Below are 17,207 nucleotides of genomic sequence, written 5' to 3'. Positions count from 1 at the left end.
TGAAGGATCATGTGACACTGATGACGCTGAAAATCACAGGAATAAATTACACTTTACTATATATTCACATAGAAAACAGCTGATTTACATTATAATAATATTTCACTATTTTTACTATATTTTTGATCAGATAAACAGCCTTGATGAGCAGAAGAGACTATAAAAAACATTTAAAAAATCTTACCAACCCCAAACTTTTGAATCAATGCTGACATAAAAATACATTTCTTGCCATGATGGGTTTGATGGAATATTTTTATCATGTTAATCTAGTGACGTCGGAGCTCAGACAGCGAGTGGGCGAGAAACGAGAACATGAGAGATAAAGAGTTCTGCTACTGTCCTCATTGAACAGGAAATGAGCTCAGCCACTTCCTGTCTCACATATGGCAAAAACACGACCATAAGCCACAAGCCCACAGGTCATTCTGCACAAACAGCTTGACACATTAAATATTGGTGCAAAGCATTTCTCTACAAAAACTGGGCCAGAGCACAAAGTCTCCAGTCCCTCATTATCATTTGTGTGAATAATTACTGTAATATCTGACACCAACTTTTACTCAGTATACGGAATACAATAAAGTTACTAGATTGTTGTTGTTTTGTTATTTCATTCTCGTTCGCCCTGTTCTACTGATCGTCTCCTAGCTGTATAAGCAAATATGCACAATTTGATAAAACGCAAAACATAAAAACACGTTTTTTCTTAATTCTCTCGATATATCTTTTGCCATATGTCTCAAATCGAGCCGTTCGAACAACAAATCTTTTTTCGAATCATTTGGTTCATTCAACGAATGAAATGAACGAGTTGACTCGGAAAAAGATTTGTTCATTTTGAGTTTGAACGAGTTTGAACAGGAGAGTCACAAACGCGCATAACAGAACAGAGCTTATAATTTGAGCTTATAAAATTGAGCTTATATCAATATATAATTGAGCTTATAATTTGAGCTTTTTATAAGCTCACATTTGAGCTTATAAAACTTAAACTTTGTTATTTATTTATTAAATGAGCGATCGTTTCGCTTGATAAGACCCTTATTCATCGTCTGGTGTCGTTTAAAGCCCTTTGAAGCTGCACTGAAACTCTCATTTGGACCTTGAACCGTTTGGTCCCCATTGAAGTCCATTATATGGAGAAAATCCTGGAATGTTTTCATCAAAAACCTTCATTTCTTTTCGACTGAAGAAAGAAAGACGTGGACATCTTGGATGACACGGGGGTGAGTAAATTATCAGCAAAAGTTTTTTTAAAAGTGAACTACTCCTTTAAGAACGTTTAGATAACGTGTGTTTCTCTGGATGTACCTGTATTCCCGCAGGAATGTCGTAGACGATGCGGATGGTCTTGGTGTCGGAGTGTCCCGGCAGGGAATGAGGGATGACGTGATACTCCATCTTCCCAGGAGGCTGTGTGCCGGTCTTCTCCCCGTAGATGGCCTTACAGGTGGGACACTGCAGACTGCCATCCTGAAACACACCAGGAGATCTCTCTCAGTCTCGGGATGATGCATCACAACAATACTCATGTTTGAAGCTCTGATGCGTTTAATTAACGATGAGCAAAGTCATAATGCGAGACATAGTCTGTGCTTCAATTATAGTATTACAATAATAAAGTATGTTTGTAGCTATAGCTTACTGTCTGTTCCAGTGGTACGGAGTCTGAAATCGGCAAAAATGCATTTCAATTTGATGCTCCCTTCGCCTTGAAACTGAGGGAACTGCTTTCATTGGACACTTTTAAAGTAGTTTTAATCGATTTGGAGAATGAAACGTAGATGTTTTAACTAAACTGAAACTGATTGTGTGTGTATATGTGTATGTATTGATGGATGTTATTTGTCTGTCAGTCTTGGCCAGGACGCTCTTAATCTCAATGTGCTCTTCCTCATAAAATAAAGGTTATAATAATAACAATAATAATAATATTAAACTGCAAAAAAAAAAAAAAAAAAATCATTTATATATATATATATATTAGGGCTGTGCAAAAATTAATTGCGATTAATCGCATCCAAAATAAAAGTCTGTGTTTACATAGTATATTTGTGTGTGCTGTATATATAATTATTTTGTATATATAAATACACACATGCATGTATATATTTAAGAAAATGTGTTATTCATATATAAAATATTTATATTTATATAATATAGATTATGTATTTATAAATATATACAGAATTTAAGCGCAAATAATTCTTAAATATATACATGCATGCATAGGTATTTATATATACAAAATAATTATATACAGCACACACAAATATATTATGTAAACACAGACCTTTATTTTGGATGCGATTAATCGCAATTAACTTTTGCACAGCCCTAATATATATATAAAGATTAATCGCAAAGATTAATTGCGATTAATCACATCCAAAATAAAAGTTTGTGTTTACATAATATAAGTGTGTGAAGTGTGTGTAATTATTTTGTATATATAAACACACACATGCATGTATTTATTTTGAAATATTTGCATGTATATACTTTATAAATATTTATACATAATTAATATTATATATAAATATAAATATTTGATACATTAATAACACATTTTTCATAATTGTATACAAGTATGTGTGTGTATTTATATATACAAAAAATTATACACACACTACACACACATATATTATGTAAACACAAAGTTTTATTTTGGATGCGATTAATCATGATTAATCGTTCCCCAGCCCTATTTATTTTTATTTATTTTTTAACTCGCTTACATATTTATGTAGAATTATTCATTAAAAAAATTCTACATTCTACAATTCTGATTATGTCTTACAGCTTATGAAAAACCCCAAATTCAAAATGAGAATATTGTGAAAAGGTTTTCATATCTGTAAGCCATAATCATCACAATTATAACAAATAAACCCTTGAAATATCTCACTTTGCATGTAATGAGTCTATATAATATATTAGTTTCACCTTTTAAGTTGAATTACTGAAATAAATGAACTTTTGCACCATATTCTCATTTTTTGTATAGTGACATTAAAATATATGCAGTAATATATTGATATTAACATATAAAGACGTTTTAATGTTTAAATTGAAATTAAAAAAAGGCAACACTGCAAAACATGATGTTCTTCCTCAGTGTTTCTGTCTGGTTTTCCAGCACAAATATATCAAACATTGTGATTGTGATCTAAACAAAATCATTGTTTTGGTTAAAGGCTTAGAACTTGTTGAACTCTATGAAGAAAATGACACGAGCAGAGCGTTCCTCCGGGTCTGACCTTATTGCCGTTGTTGTACATGGCCACCAGACACAGGAGATGGTACAAGTGGCCACACTTTCCCAGTTTGCCGACCAGTTCGGGTTTGATGGCCTTGTTGTTGAGCACTCCCTCGTATCCGGACGCCGTGGCCAGTCTCTCCATGCAGATCGTGCAATCCTGCCGGATATCAAACATGAGTAACACACTGACCCACAACCCCGTCACATGACCCTCATTAATCACATGTGTGCAGGATTCACCTCGTCTGGAGCCGCTTTGACTTTCTCTGTGTACCGGCGAACAACATCCTCTGGGTTTTTACCTGGAAGAAAGAGACCAAACAAACAAATGATTCAGATCCAAATCACAGCGCAGTATTAATCTGGATCCTGGAACTCTTTCTTAATCTATGACATTTAAAAAAAACAAAATCATAATTTGTTCACTTGCATAAAATGTAATTAAAAATAAAATAAATACAAATATTTGAGTTAAAATCATTTATTGGTCCTTATTTTACTCGCATGTTAAAATAAAAAGTGTAACAAATAAAAAAATAATTAATATATTCATTATTTGTATAATTTTCTGCTGCCTGACCTTTGCGCAGGTGCTTCTTCTTGGTCTTGCGGCGGATGCTGTTGATTCCCGGCACTGGTTTGATGTCGCTCTTGTTGAGCGCCGGCGGGTGCAGGACGGGTTTAGGCGCGCGGGTCAAACACACCGGGAGCCCAGCCGCACACAGCAGGATCCCCGTCATTCCTGACACACACACACACACACACACAACATTACATGCTTTCAGATCACAGTATATGTGTGTGAAGCTTGTTTATGTGCCAATACAACAGTTTAGTATGTGATATTTTTTCTTCATTTATTCCTGATTTTGTCCTTTTTTATCTTTCTTTGGTACTTATTTTACTTGCATGTTACAATAATAATAAAAAATAAAGATTAAAAACTATTTCTATACACCTTGGTGCAGATTTCAGCTATTTACTGTACTTAAACAAAATATCAAATAAAATAATAAAACAGTATTATATACTTCTGTACAGAGTTAAGCAGTTTACTTGAAAATAAAATAAAAATAATAAAACGATTTTCAAATACTTTTGTAGAGTTATGCCGTTTACTTGAAAAATTAAATAAAAATAATACAATAAACCATTTTTATTTAGCTTTGTACAGTCATTACTTGTGAAATAAAATAAAATAAATTATATAACTTTGCAAGTTAAGCTGTTTACATGCAAAATTAAATTAAATAAAAATACTAAAATAAATGAAACCATTTATAAATACCTTTGTGCAGAGTTAAAATTATTTAAAAAAAAAATAATATAACTTTGCAAGTTAGGCTGTTTACATGCAAAATTAAATAAAATAGAAATTATAAATACTAAAATACATTAAAACATTTTTAAATACCTTTGTACAGAATTATTACTCGTTTAATAAAATTATTTTAAAAAATAATATAACTTTGTACAGTTGTTTACTTCCAAAATAAAACAAAATAAAAATGATAAAAATTAAACAATTACTAAGAGCTAATCTGTTTACTTCCTAAATTAAAATTTTAATTATATATATATATATATATATATATATATATATATATTGTACAGAGCAAAATATTAAAATCAAATAATATAATAAAAGTTTTGATATTTTTGCACTAAACGGAGTGCAACGTTCTGGTGTTGTACCTGCTAGGGCCGGGTGGACGGGTCCGGGTCCAGTGAGATTCTTCACAGGAAGTGCAGGAACCCTGAGAACCACAGACATCAACACAGTCAATGACACATCTCCACTAAACATCTGCAGACGTACAACAAGAGACCATCCAACCCTCTGAACATGCATCCCAAACACTCACACACTTCCTCATCCGCTCATGCCAGTGGAACCGTCCAATCAAATTAAGTTCTGAACGGACCAATCAGCATCCAGTGAGAGAAAAACAAGAAACACGACGCCTCCATCAGATCACACACACACACACGTGAACAGAAAGAAGATCTGAATATCATCTTAATTACATCAGCGGGGGGGAAGACGCATCATTACAGCTTATCGGATCACATGAGGAACAAAAACTAATTAATAAAGCACAGAAAATGAGTCTTTCATCCCTAAGGAGAGAAGATCAGCCAATCCAGCACATAAACAGGCCTTCATCTCAAATCAAGAGAATCTCACTGCTGTTTACTGAAAAGCCCGGATATCTTTCAGGCACGGCACAAAAACTAGTTTCAATTTCTAATCATGTTTCAGCTATTAATGCATCGCTCTCTGTCTGGTTTCATTTCTCTTGTGCACACTGATTAGATCTAGTGGCTGAAACGACATGCTATTCTAGTTATTATAGTGTTTTTATTATTTTTGTGCAGAGTTAAGATGTTTACTCGCAAAATAAAAAAATACAAATATTAATTCAAACTAAAATAGCATCTCAGGGACACTGCTAGGATGTTTTGGGTGGTTGCTAAGGTGTTGCTATGTGGCTGCATTGGAATGATATTGATCTAGAACCGGGCCGCTTCAGTCTGTCCATGTTCATACATAGTTTTTTATGGATAAATAAACACTTTAACAAATGGTTATAGGCAATTTGATTTAATATTGGATTTAACTCTGCACAGAATGTGTTTCTGACACATAGATGAGTGAATACTGATGTAAAATAGTATTTCTAGTACTCTAAACTTCAGGTTGTACTAAAAAAAAAAAAAAAAAACACAAAGCACATCAATACTGAAATGATCCCGAAAAATACTGCAGTGGCTTGGATACTTTGGTATATTTTATATTTATATATACTGAATGTTTAATAATGGTATTTAAAACTTCAAAGTACTTCAATTAGCCTGCAGGTCATCTAATAAATGAAATTATGATCTATATATATATATATATATATAACTCAACAGAAATCATAAAATAAAATATTAAAAAAACATAAATAAATAAATAAAAAAAATATGATTTTGCTCAACTGGTGTATACGTTAAAAAGATTTCATATAAATTGAATTACATTCCTCAAATAAAATAATAAAATAAAATATCTTCTCAATTAGCCTATATATCATTTAATACATGGAATTATTACATACATAACTCAATGAATTAAAAAAATAAAATAATTGAAAAAAATATTATATATATATATATATATATATATATATATATATAACTCAATAGAAATCATAAAATAAAATATTTAAAAACATTAAAAAAAATAAAAATTAAATAAAATGTGATTTTGCTCAACTGGTGTATACATTGAAATGTATAGAAACTCAAAAATCAGAAACTCAAAATTATATGTTATCTAAACTAAATAAATTATTTAAGTTGATTTGACAAAAGAAAAAATGTTGTGATTACTACACTGTAAAAAAATATTGTTGGTTTAACTTAAAAAGTAAGTAACCTGGGTTGCCTTAAAATTTTAAGTTGATTGAACTGGAAAAAGTGAGTTAATACAATGAAGGAGATTAATTTAATCATCAGAAACTCAAAATAATAAGTTATCTCAACTAAATAAATTATTATAAAGTTGATTTGACAAAGGAAAATATGTTGTGATAACAAATCTTGAAAATATTTTTACAGTGTAGAAATCATAAAATAAAATATTAAAAAAACATAAATAAATAAATAAATAAAAACAAAAATATGATTTTGCTCAACTGGTGTATACGTTAAAAAGATTTCAGATAAATTGAATTATTACATATACATATATATCATTTAAGAAATGGAATTAATACTTAACTCAATGAATTAATCAAATAAAATAAAAACTCCACTTAATTGGCCTATACCTTAGATAAATAATGAATATGTTTGAAACGAACATCTGATAAAAGGAATTATTAGCCTACATATATACAATAAAACCCTTTGTCCAGGGTTTACTTCTTGTTTACATTCAAATAAAACTAAATGAAACCATTTCTATACGCCTGTAAACCGAGTTAAGCTGTTTCCAGGAGTAAACCAGCGCGATGTCTAATCTCTCGTCTGTTACAGATCTCAAACTCTCGTGATCGAGCCGAACCGACATGAGAACGATCCTACCGTCTGTCCTCCGACGAGTCTTCATCCGCATCCATCATCTCTCCTCTCTCATCAAACACACACACTTCCTCTTCTGATCTCACACTCGCTCACAGGAAGTAAAACAGGAAGTCAGTCGTTGAGTTGAATAGAACTATGAAACCGTTAGTGTTTATATATTAAGTAAGCCAAAAACAACACTGAAATGGGTCAGAAAACGACTGTCAAATACCCTTACTACATGATCACAGATACATCTGATTTACAACACTAGGAATCATACACAGGCCTATATTCATGTTCATAATGGCACTAAACTATCAATTCAGATTCAATGATTCTGCTCAATTCTATTCAAGTGTGTGTGTGTGGAGCTCTGCATATGAATAATATGATAAGATAAGATGATGAAAAGATAAAATGATGATATGATAAGATTAGATACGATAATATGATAAGATAAGATGATGAAAAGATAAAATTATATGATAAGATATTCTAGATGCCCTAATTCTAAAGGGTCTCACATTAATTTTTAACTTTAAAATAAAAACGTTTGTTACTATACAAAAACCAATGAATTACTACATTCAGAGGATTAATCTCACAAACATTCATGTGAAGATTAATGAGAACAGAAACCATTGAATAATTGAGTAGATATGTACAGTGAAGAGTAAACCTGAACACTGGTGAGTGTGTGTGTCATCAGCATCTGTCCGACTCTGCCCTCTAGTGGCGGTGCAGAACATATATATATATATATATATATATATATATATATATATATATATATATATATATACACACAAACACACACACACATCCTTCATCAGCAAAAAACTTCTGTACCTCAAACATATTTTGATCCTGTTATTAATATGGGGTATGAATTGTCTTTATCTGGTATACGCTGATTTCACGTCATTTTGAATTGTCTCCGGTGGGAAGAAAACCGGAAGTGTCGCTTTAAATCATATGAGCGTCGCGAATGCGATGGCGTATTGTGTTTAATGTAGAAATTTGTTGTTCTAAAATTGTACATACATTTCTTTCATAGTTTAGACTATATACCGTGACATTTCTAAATTTATAAATACATTTTAAATATATATTTAGAACAAAAAAAGAAGCAGGAACGAACTATATGCATATCCTATCCATCTAACGTAGATGTTTTAAATCTACCTGCACTTCCGGGATTCTTCCCACAGGAGCCTCGCTTTCGATTTCAAATGGCTGCGTGAAATCAGTGTACAGAGTCAATAAAGATCTGCTTCATTGTTGACAAATTTCCTAAAAAGTATTGCAGGTAAAAATCACTTCATCTGAGGCTCGTTCTGTTTTTGAAAGTATCCTGGTATCATGTGTTTTAATGTAGAAACTGTTCGGTGTGTGAGTGAACTGAGCGAATGAATCAAACTGAGCCGTTTGAAAAGTTCAAAAGTGATTCATTCACGTTTCAAGTTTCTTGCTCAGTATTTTTGTCTTTTTCCACTACAAATATCTAAATATTATCAAGTCATTTTGCTTAAGCAAATGTATCTTGATTTAAGGATTTTTAGATATTTGCACTGGAATATAAGACAAAGATACTGAGGAAGAACATGATTGCTGGAATACTGTCCGGGAAAATGATTCTCAGGTTGTATATCTTTATTGTCAGACATGAATTTATCAGTATTTATTATTCATGAGGAGTTAACGCCGCTGTAAAAAGGGTCAAAATAGTTTCAGACAGATATGAAACCTGTTTATTAGCCAGACCTCACTCTTTCAGGGGGAATAGACAGTGTAAATGCATTAGTATGAAAACCTATGAGAGATGTTCACTGCAGATGTTCTCTGTGTGTGTGTGTGTGTGTTCATGTCACACAGCTGAGAGATCTACAGCGATGTTCACTACACGTGATGCTTGTTTATACCACGCTATCTTTGTGTATGTGTGTGTGTTCATGTCACACAGCTGAGAGATCGACAGCGGTGTTTACTGCATGTGACCATGTTATCTGTGTGTGTGTGTGTGTGTGTGTGTGTGTGTGAACCACGATCATCCTGTGTGTGGAACCGCTCGCCTGGGAACAATGCAAACTTATCTGTATTTACACTCTTTCTCTCTCGTCTCTGCGCTGCTCTGTGTTTCTGCTGAAGTGTGTTTGTGGGTTCAGAGATGTGGTTTCATCGCAACTTCACATTTCCTAGGATTTACACCCCTTCAGTATGTGTGTGTGTGTGTGTGTGTGTGTGTGTGTGTGTCTGCTGAGGCTCCGTTTTGCCTTGATCCATTATTCATCTTCCCCCTGTGTATCACAGCCTGGATGGCAAACGATTCACACAAACACACACACACACACACACACACACACTGGCATGCGGTTTAACTCGACCAAAGACACACTCAAACAATGATTTTCACACGCTCAGAGGAAAGGACAAGATTTATAGATGCATTACAGCAGCAGTGTGTGTGTGTGTGTGTGTGTGTGTGTGTGTGAGAGAGAGAGAGAGAGAATGTGTGTGTGTTTCACAGTGTGTTTGACTGATTCACTGTCACGATGCAAAAGGACACTATTGATTATTTCTCTGTTCAAGGCATTCAATCTCTACAAAACTGAATAGCATCAATAAACAAAGAAAAGTGATGCAAAAGAGTGCAAACAGCTCAAAATAAAGATATTAAAATGAATAATACATAAACCTTTCTATCTATCGATAGATATAACAAACGATAGAAAGATAGAACGATAGATAGAACAATAGAATGATAGATAGATAGATAGATAGATAGATAGATAGATAGATAGATAGATAGATAGATAGATAGATAGATAGATAGATAGATAGATAGATAGATAGATAGATAGATAGATAGATAGATAGAACGATAGAACGATAGATAGATAGCACAATAGAATGATAGATAGATAGATAGATAGATAGATAGATAGATAGATAGATAGATAGATAGATAGATAGATAGATAGATAGATAGATAGATAGATAGATAGATAGATAGATAGATAGATAGATAGATAGATAGATAGATAGAACGATAGATAGATAGATAGATAGATAGATAGATAGATAGATAGATAGATAGATAGATAGATAGATAGATAGATAGATAGATAGATAGATAGATAGAACAATATAGAATGATAAATAGAACGATAGAATGATAGATAGATAGATAGATAGAACGATAGATAGATAGAACAATAGAATGATAGATAGATAGATAGATAGATAGATAGATAGATAGATAGATAGATAGAACGATAGATAGATAGAACAATAGAATGATAGATAGATAGATAGATAGATAGATAGATAGATAGATAGATAGATAGATAGATAGATAGATAGATAGATAGATAGATAGATAGATAGATAGATAGATAGATAGAACGATAGATAGATAGAACAATAGAATGATAGATAGATAGATAGATAGATAGATAGATAGATAGATAGATAGATAGATAGATAGATAGATAGATAGATAGATAGATAGATAGATAGATAGATAGATAGCTAGAACGATAGATAGATAGATAGATAGATAGATAGATAGATAGATAGATAGATAGATAGATAGATAGATAGATAGATAGATAGATAGATAGATAGATAGAACAATATAGAATGATAAATAGAACGATAGAATGATAGATAGATAGATAGATAGATAGAACGATAGATAGATAGAACAATATAGAATGATAGATAGAACGATAGATAGATAGATAGAACAATATAGAATGATAGATAGAACGATAGATAGATAGATAGAACAATAGAATAATAGATAGAACGATAGATAGATAGATAGAACAATATAGAATGATAGATAGAACGATAGATAGATAGAACAATAGAATAATAGATAGAACGATAGATAGATAGAAGATGGATAGATAGATCGATAGAACGATAGATAGAACGATAGAATGATAGATAGATAGATAGATAGATAGATAGATAGATAGATAGATAGATAGATAGATAGATAGATAGATAGATAGATAGATAGATAGATAGATAGATAGATAGATAGATAGATAGATAGATAGATAGAACAATAGAATAATAGATAGAACGATAGATAGATAGAAGATGGATAGATAGATCGATAGAACGATAGATAGAACGATAGAATGATAGATAGATAGATAGATAGATAGATAGATAGATAGATAGATAGATAGATAGATAGATAGATAGATAGATAGATAGATAGATAGATAGATAGATAGAACGATAGAATGATAGATAGAACGATAACATAGATAGATGGATGGATAGATTGATAGATAGATAGAACAAATGAACAAACGATAGATAGAATGATAAATCGATGATGGATCGATGGATAGATAGAATATCTCTTACCCTGGAGGAATGGCTCCTCTGCTCGTCGTCACGGTGATCCGCTGCGTTCCCGGCCGGTTGAGATTATTCTGTCCGTTAATCGTAAGCGTGTGATTGGTGGGAAGCGTCACGAGCGCAGGGACACACGAGAAACTCCCGCCGTTCATCTCCATCTTCCCGCCTCCACCTCCACCGACCTTTATGTTGTTATGGTGTCCCCTAGCAACAGTCGTCGTGGGCGACCAGAGGGAGGAGCCGGCGAAGGTGTTGCTCTGCCTGACGACAGCACTCGTCGGGTCCGTCCCGTAGAGCCGCCGCCTCTGCTGCAGAGCCAAGATGGCGTTTGACGCGGCCCGTGTGCTGTGGACCAGCATGCACTGCTGGCATGTGCACGGGGTTCCCGAGTTGGTGCCCACGGGCCAGGACTGGGATTTGGGGATTGATCCGGCGATTAGCGGATACGCGAGGTCCATCCGCCGACGAATGCGCCGCTTTCTCTGACTCTGCCGGTTGGTTTGGGACATCCCGTCGAAGTCCACCAGGTAGCAGAAGCCCAGCGAGCTCAGGTCCAGCCAGGGGTGCTGCTTCTCGTACGCGTTCTGGATGCTCACGCACAACTCCATGTCGTAAGGAGTCCAGAATCCACAGTCGTTCTCCCATTCCCACACGATGCCCTTTCCCGGAGACGAGGACGGGTCGTAGAAATTGCGCTGGACGGGACGCATCGTGCCTGGAAAAAGACAGAGAGAGAACTGATGAAGAACTAATACAGTGAATAATGCAGTGCGAGATAAAAGCATCTGCCAAACGCATTCAAATGTCAATGTAAAATAAACTTTACTCATTTATCATCCCGTTCTCACTTAGCAAAACACAACTTGTTTTCCAGCACACTAAACAGTCTTAAACCAAGATTTACTGGAGAAGAAGCAAAATGACTGAAGATATTAAGACTTGTTTAAAGTCCCCCTGTGGTGTAAATCCAGCTTTTAATGTTGTTTATGTGGTGTTTTTAATCGGCTTTAAGACAAACAATGTGTAAGTTGATGAGTGGACAGCATTGCGGAGTATTTCCTCCTTAAAACAAAAGACACGTTTTGAAATCGCTGGTGTTTCTGACGTCACAAACCACCTTGTAACCAATCAGATCAACGTGTGATCGACAACCAGTGGATCTCTGAGTGAGTGAGTGGGGGCGGGGCTCATTTGCATATTCATAGAACCACACATACTAAATGAGGCGAGGGTGTCGAGTTACATTCAAAATATTTTGTGTGAGAGACTTTTTTCAGGAAAGATTGTTTAAAAATGTAATTTTGGTAATCTAAGATGAGTTTTAGGAGTAAAAATTATTGACTACAGGGGGAAAATGTATCAAAATTAAGTAAGTGACTAAAACAACAACAATTATTTGTCAGTGGGGTCTAAACAATAAACTTAAAGGAGTAGTTCACTTTAAAAAAAAAAACTTTTGCTGATAATTTACTCGCCCCCATGTCATCCAAGATGTCCATGTCTTTCTTTCTTTCTTCAGTCGAAAAGAAATTAAGGTTTTTGATGAAAACATTCCAGGATTTTCTCCATGTAATGGACTTCAATGGGGACCAAACGGTTCAAGGTCCAAATGAGAGTTACAATGCAAACTGTTCAAAGGGCTTTAAACGTTTCCAGACGATGGGACGAAGGGTCTTATCGAGCGAAACGATCGGACATTTCAAAAATGACTCGAAAACGATCCGTTCATTTTGATGAACGAGTTCGAACAGGAGAGTCACGAACGCGCATCACAGAACAGAGCAAGGTGAGCATTTGAGCTTATAAAACTTAAACTTTGTTACTTATTTATTAAATGAGCGCTCGTTTCGCTTGATGAGACCCTTATTCATCGTCTGGAATCGTTTAAAGCCGTTTGAAGCTGCACTGAAACTCTCATTTGGACCTTGAACCGTTTGGACCCCATTGAAGTCCATTATATGGAGAAAATCCTGGAATGTTTTCATCAAAAACCTTAATTTCTTTTCGACTGAAGAAAGAAAGACATGGACATCTTGGATGACATGGGGGCGAGTAAATTATCAGCAAAAGTTTTTTTTCAAAATGAACTACTCCTTTAATTCATAGGGAAGCAAAACAAGATTATTTTTCTGATCCAATTGATATAAATAATTTTTATATCAAGCAAGACTTAATATCTTCAGTCATTTTTGCTTCTCCAGTAAATGCGTCTTGATTTAAGAATGTTTAGATATTTATGACTGTGTGTGATGCCTAAGTGTACGCTTGGTCAAAAACGTTTCAGTTTCTGAGGCCCTGTGCATTTTTCAGAAATGACTCACTGCAGCTTTAAACTGAGAATCAATCAAATTATCTGCAATGTACTCATCTCATTGTGCAATTATATATTACAGTGACAGTTCTCAGATGAGTGTTTGATAAGAAGCTCCAGACCGGATGGATGTGACGGGAGGAAGATGTGAAGAGGAAGAGGAGAGGTGACACACACACACACACACACACACATCAGCACGACTGACCTTGAGTCTCAAGAACCCAACCCTGACTCTCCCACCCGGGGCGAATCATAACAGCATTACTGACCCGAGGTCAGACCTCAAAGTGTCACATCCTTAAACTGAATCCGAAAGGTTTCGCTAAAGCTGCGAACTTTCACACCAACAACACACACAGTTCCTCATTTACATTATAGTTATTGACAGCGGTCGCAGGTGAAGTTTCATACGCTTGCTTGTTATTGTAAAGTCTACAAAATTTTTTTTGCATGTGTAAAGATGTATATAGATTTCTATATAATTTATATTATATATAAATATACATATTTTATAAATAATATTTTTTTTCTTAAATATACATGCATGTGTGTATAATTATATATATATATATATATATATATATATATATATATATATATTAGGGCTGTGCAAAAGTTAATTGCGATTAATCGCATCCAAAATAAAAGTCCGTGTTTACATAATATATTTGTGTGTGCTGTATATAATTATTTTGTATATATAAATACCTATGCATGCATGTATATATTTAAGACTTATTTGCGCTTAAATTCTGTATATATTTATAAATTCATAATCTATATTATATAAATATAAATATTTTATATATTAATAACATATTTTCTTTAATATATACATGCATGTGTGTGTATTTATATATACAAAATAATTATATACAGCACACAAAAAAATATTTTATGTAAACACAGACTTTTATTTTGGATGCGATTAATCGCAATTAACTTTTGCACAGCCCTAATATATATATATATATATATATATATATATATATATATATATATATATAAAATTATACACAGTCCACCGACTTATATTATGTAAACACAAACTTTTATTTTGGATGCAATTAATCACGATAAATCGTTTGACAGCCTTAGTCGCCAAACAATTTTAAGAAATATTACATTATGGAAAAAATTACATATTCGTTGCAACTTTTTATTGAACTAACTCTAGGGGAACTAGGCCCATGTTGATGTTTGTTCTGTTCACATTGTTTATTTTAAATGTTGTTAATTATTTTTTATTTTTACTTGTACATCTGGACATATTCTACGCAAGAGTGTGTGAATGTTATGAGCCCTTGAACAGGATGTTTATGAGTGGAATTATTTTTAATAAAAAAACATTCAAAAGCATTTCATTTAGAGAGAAAAAACATCAAATAAAAGTAGTAAAATTATTTAAAATCCACCCATTCATTGCCATATTGTGATATGAAAACCAACTAATGTGTTTAAAAAAGCGAGTTTATTATTGTATGTTATATAAACCCAAAAAAGAATTCTAGTGGGCTCGACAGATCTGGAGATCTCGGCGTTCCTCGTTTCCTGGAAGGACTGGATGAAAGTTTCCCGCAGGACTAATCATGATGCTCTGACTCCGCCGGCTCAATGTGACTTACAGCAAGGTCATGTGTGTGTGAACGTGAACATACACACCATAAATCATACAGAGAGATTCTGGAACAACAGTGAACCACTACGATACATTGGCTGTGTAATTCTGATTAGAGCCGAGTGTGATCTGGACAAAACAATAAATATATCACGGTTTTTAATCAATATCACCATTATGAAAGAATATTTGCTGTCTGTCTCAATGTTTGGAAGCGTCTTTACTCTTTACTGATGTTATTATTCACCATATATTCAAATGCGGCGGAAGATCCTGCGGTTCAGAGATTCACGTTCGCATCGCAGCGATTTTATTACGATTGTGATTAATTTGAGCCCTAATTCTGATGAGGTTTGACATTATTTGGAAGATTTAGTGATCAGCCTAAAGATACACACACACACAAACACTCACACTCTCTCTCTCTCTCTCTCTCTCTCTCTCTCTCTCGCATGCACACACACAGATACGTACACACAGACACTCACATAAACACACAAATGTACACAGATAGACAAACACACACACAAATGCACAAACACACACTCACACATATTCACACACTCTCTCTCTCACACACACACACACACACACTCTCTCACACACACAGACTCTCTCTCTCACACACAAACACAAATACACACACACAGATACTTACACACAGACACTCTCACACAAACACACACAAATATACACAAACACACATACAAACAAACACACAAAAACACATATTCACACACTCTCTCACACAAATACAGAAACACTCACACAAACACACTCTCACACACAAACACACTCACTCACTCTCTCTCGCACACACACACACACACACACACACAGACACACAAACAAACACACACTATGATGTTCTGTTCTCTTTTTTACTGAGACCAACTCTTGAACACAGAGTTAAGGAAAACACACACACACACACACACTTTCTCCATGTCCTTCCTGAATGCTCTGGTCACATCCCGTCGGATCCTCGATGATTTTATCCTCATCCGTCGTCTTCCCTGAACCCAAACCTCACACTTTCCCTTCACACTCGCTCATCCGGCCTCTCGTCCTGCCGGCCCGTGTGTGTGTGTGTGTGTCGTCTTCTCGGTCTCGTCTCACGGCTCTTCTGGTTAAGACTCGCTCACTTATCCAGAAACAGAACATCTGACTGAACGTATATATATATATAGTGATTTCTAGATCTGAAAAGTCAGGCAAATAATTAAAAAAAAATCTTTTTCATTAAATTTTTATACATGTTTCAAACATTAGTCTAGTAATGCCAAACTCTACAGTACCTGGAAGTAAAACAATATAGATTTTACTAATATATATCGAATGACTGGAAAAGTTGTGTGGCCTTTGCTTTGAATATTGTTGTATTTTTATATTTGAATATTTGAACGTTTAAAAATATATATATTATAATATATAAAATATTAGAAAATATTATGAATAATATTATTAATAATATAAAATAATATTAATTATATGTATTAAACATTGATGCATTTGTTGCAAATTTAAATTTGAGTATTCTTACATTATTTCATTATTATTATGATTTATTT

General features: G+C 33.8%; 1 protein-coding gene across 3 annotated transcripts in view; it reads right to left on the bottom strand.

The window, feature by feature from the left end:
• The window catches only part of dtx1 (deltex E3 ubiquitin ligase 1), a 51,705-nt gene that overhangs the window by 8,300 nt on the left and 26,198 nt on the right, over window positions 1-17,207 (bottom strand). For all 3 annotated transcript variants that reach the window (XM_089119915.1, XM_089119916.1, XM_089119914.1), the window contains exons 3-8: window positions 11,711-12,419; window positions 4,961-5,022; window positions 3,846-4,007; window positions 3,506-3,567; window positions 3,264-3,422; window positions 1,315-1,476 (exon numbers count right to left, since the gene is read on the bottom strand). In XM_089119915.1, the coding sequence (XP_088976041.1) occupies window positions 1,315-1,476; window positions 3,264-3,422; window positions 3,506-3,567; window positions 3,846-4,007; window positions 4,961-5,022; window positions 11,711-12,419 (1,316 nt within the window). The remainder of the gene's footprint in view (window positions 1-1,314; window positions 1,477-3,263; window positions 3,423-3,505; window positions 3,568-3,845; window positions 4,008-4,960; window positions 5,023-11,710; window positions 12,420-17,207) is intronic.

Source organism: Pimephales promelas, chromosome 14, assembly GCF_988280905.1.
Source record: "Pimephales promelas chromosome 14, fPimPro1.hap1.1, whole genome shotgun sequence".
In the NCBI taxonomy this organism is placed as follows: domain Eukaryota; kingdom Metazoa; phylum Chordata; class Actinopteri; order Cypriniformes; family Leuciscidae; genus Pimephales; species Pimephales promelas.
Note: the sequence above shows the minus strand (reverse complement) of the source record. Positions and strands in the feature narration are given on the sequence as shown.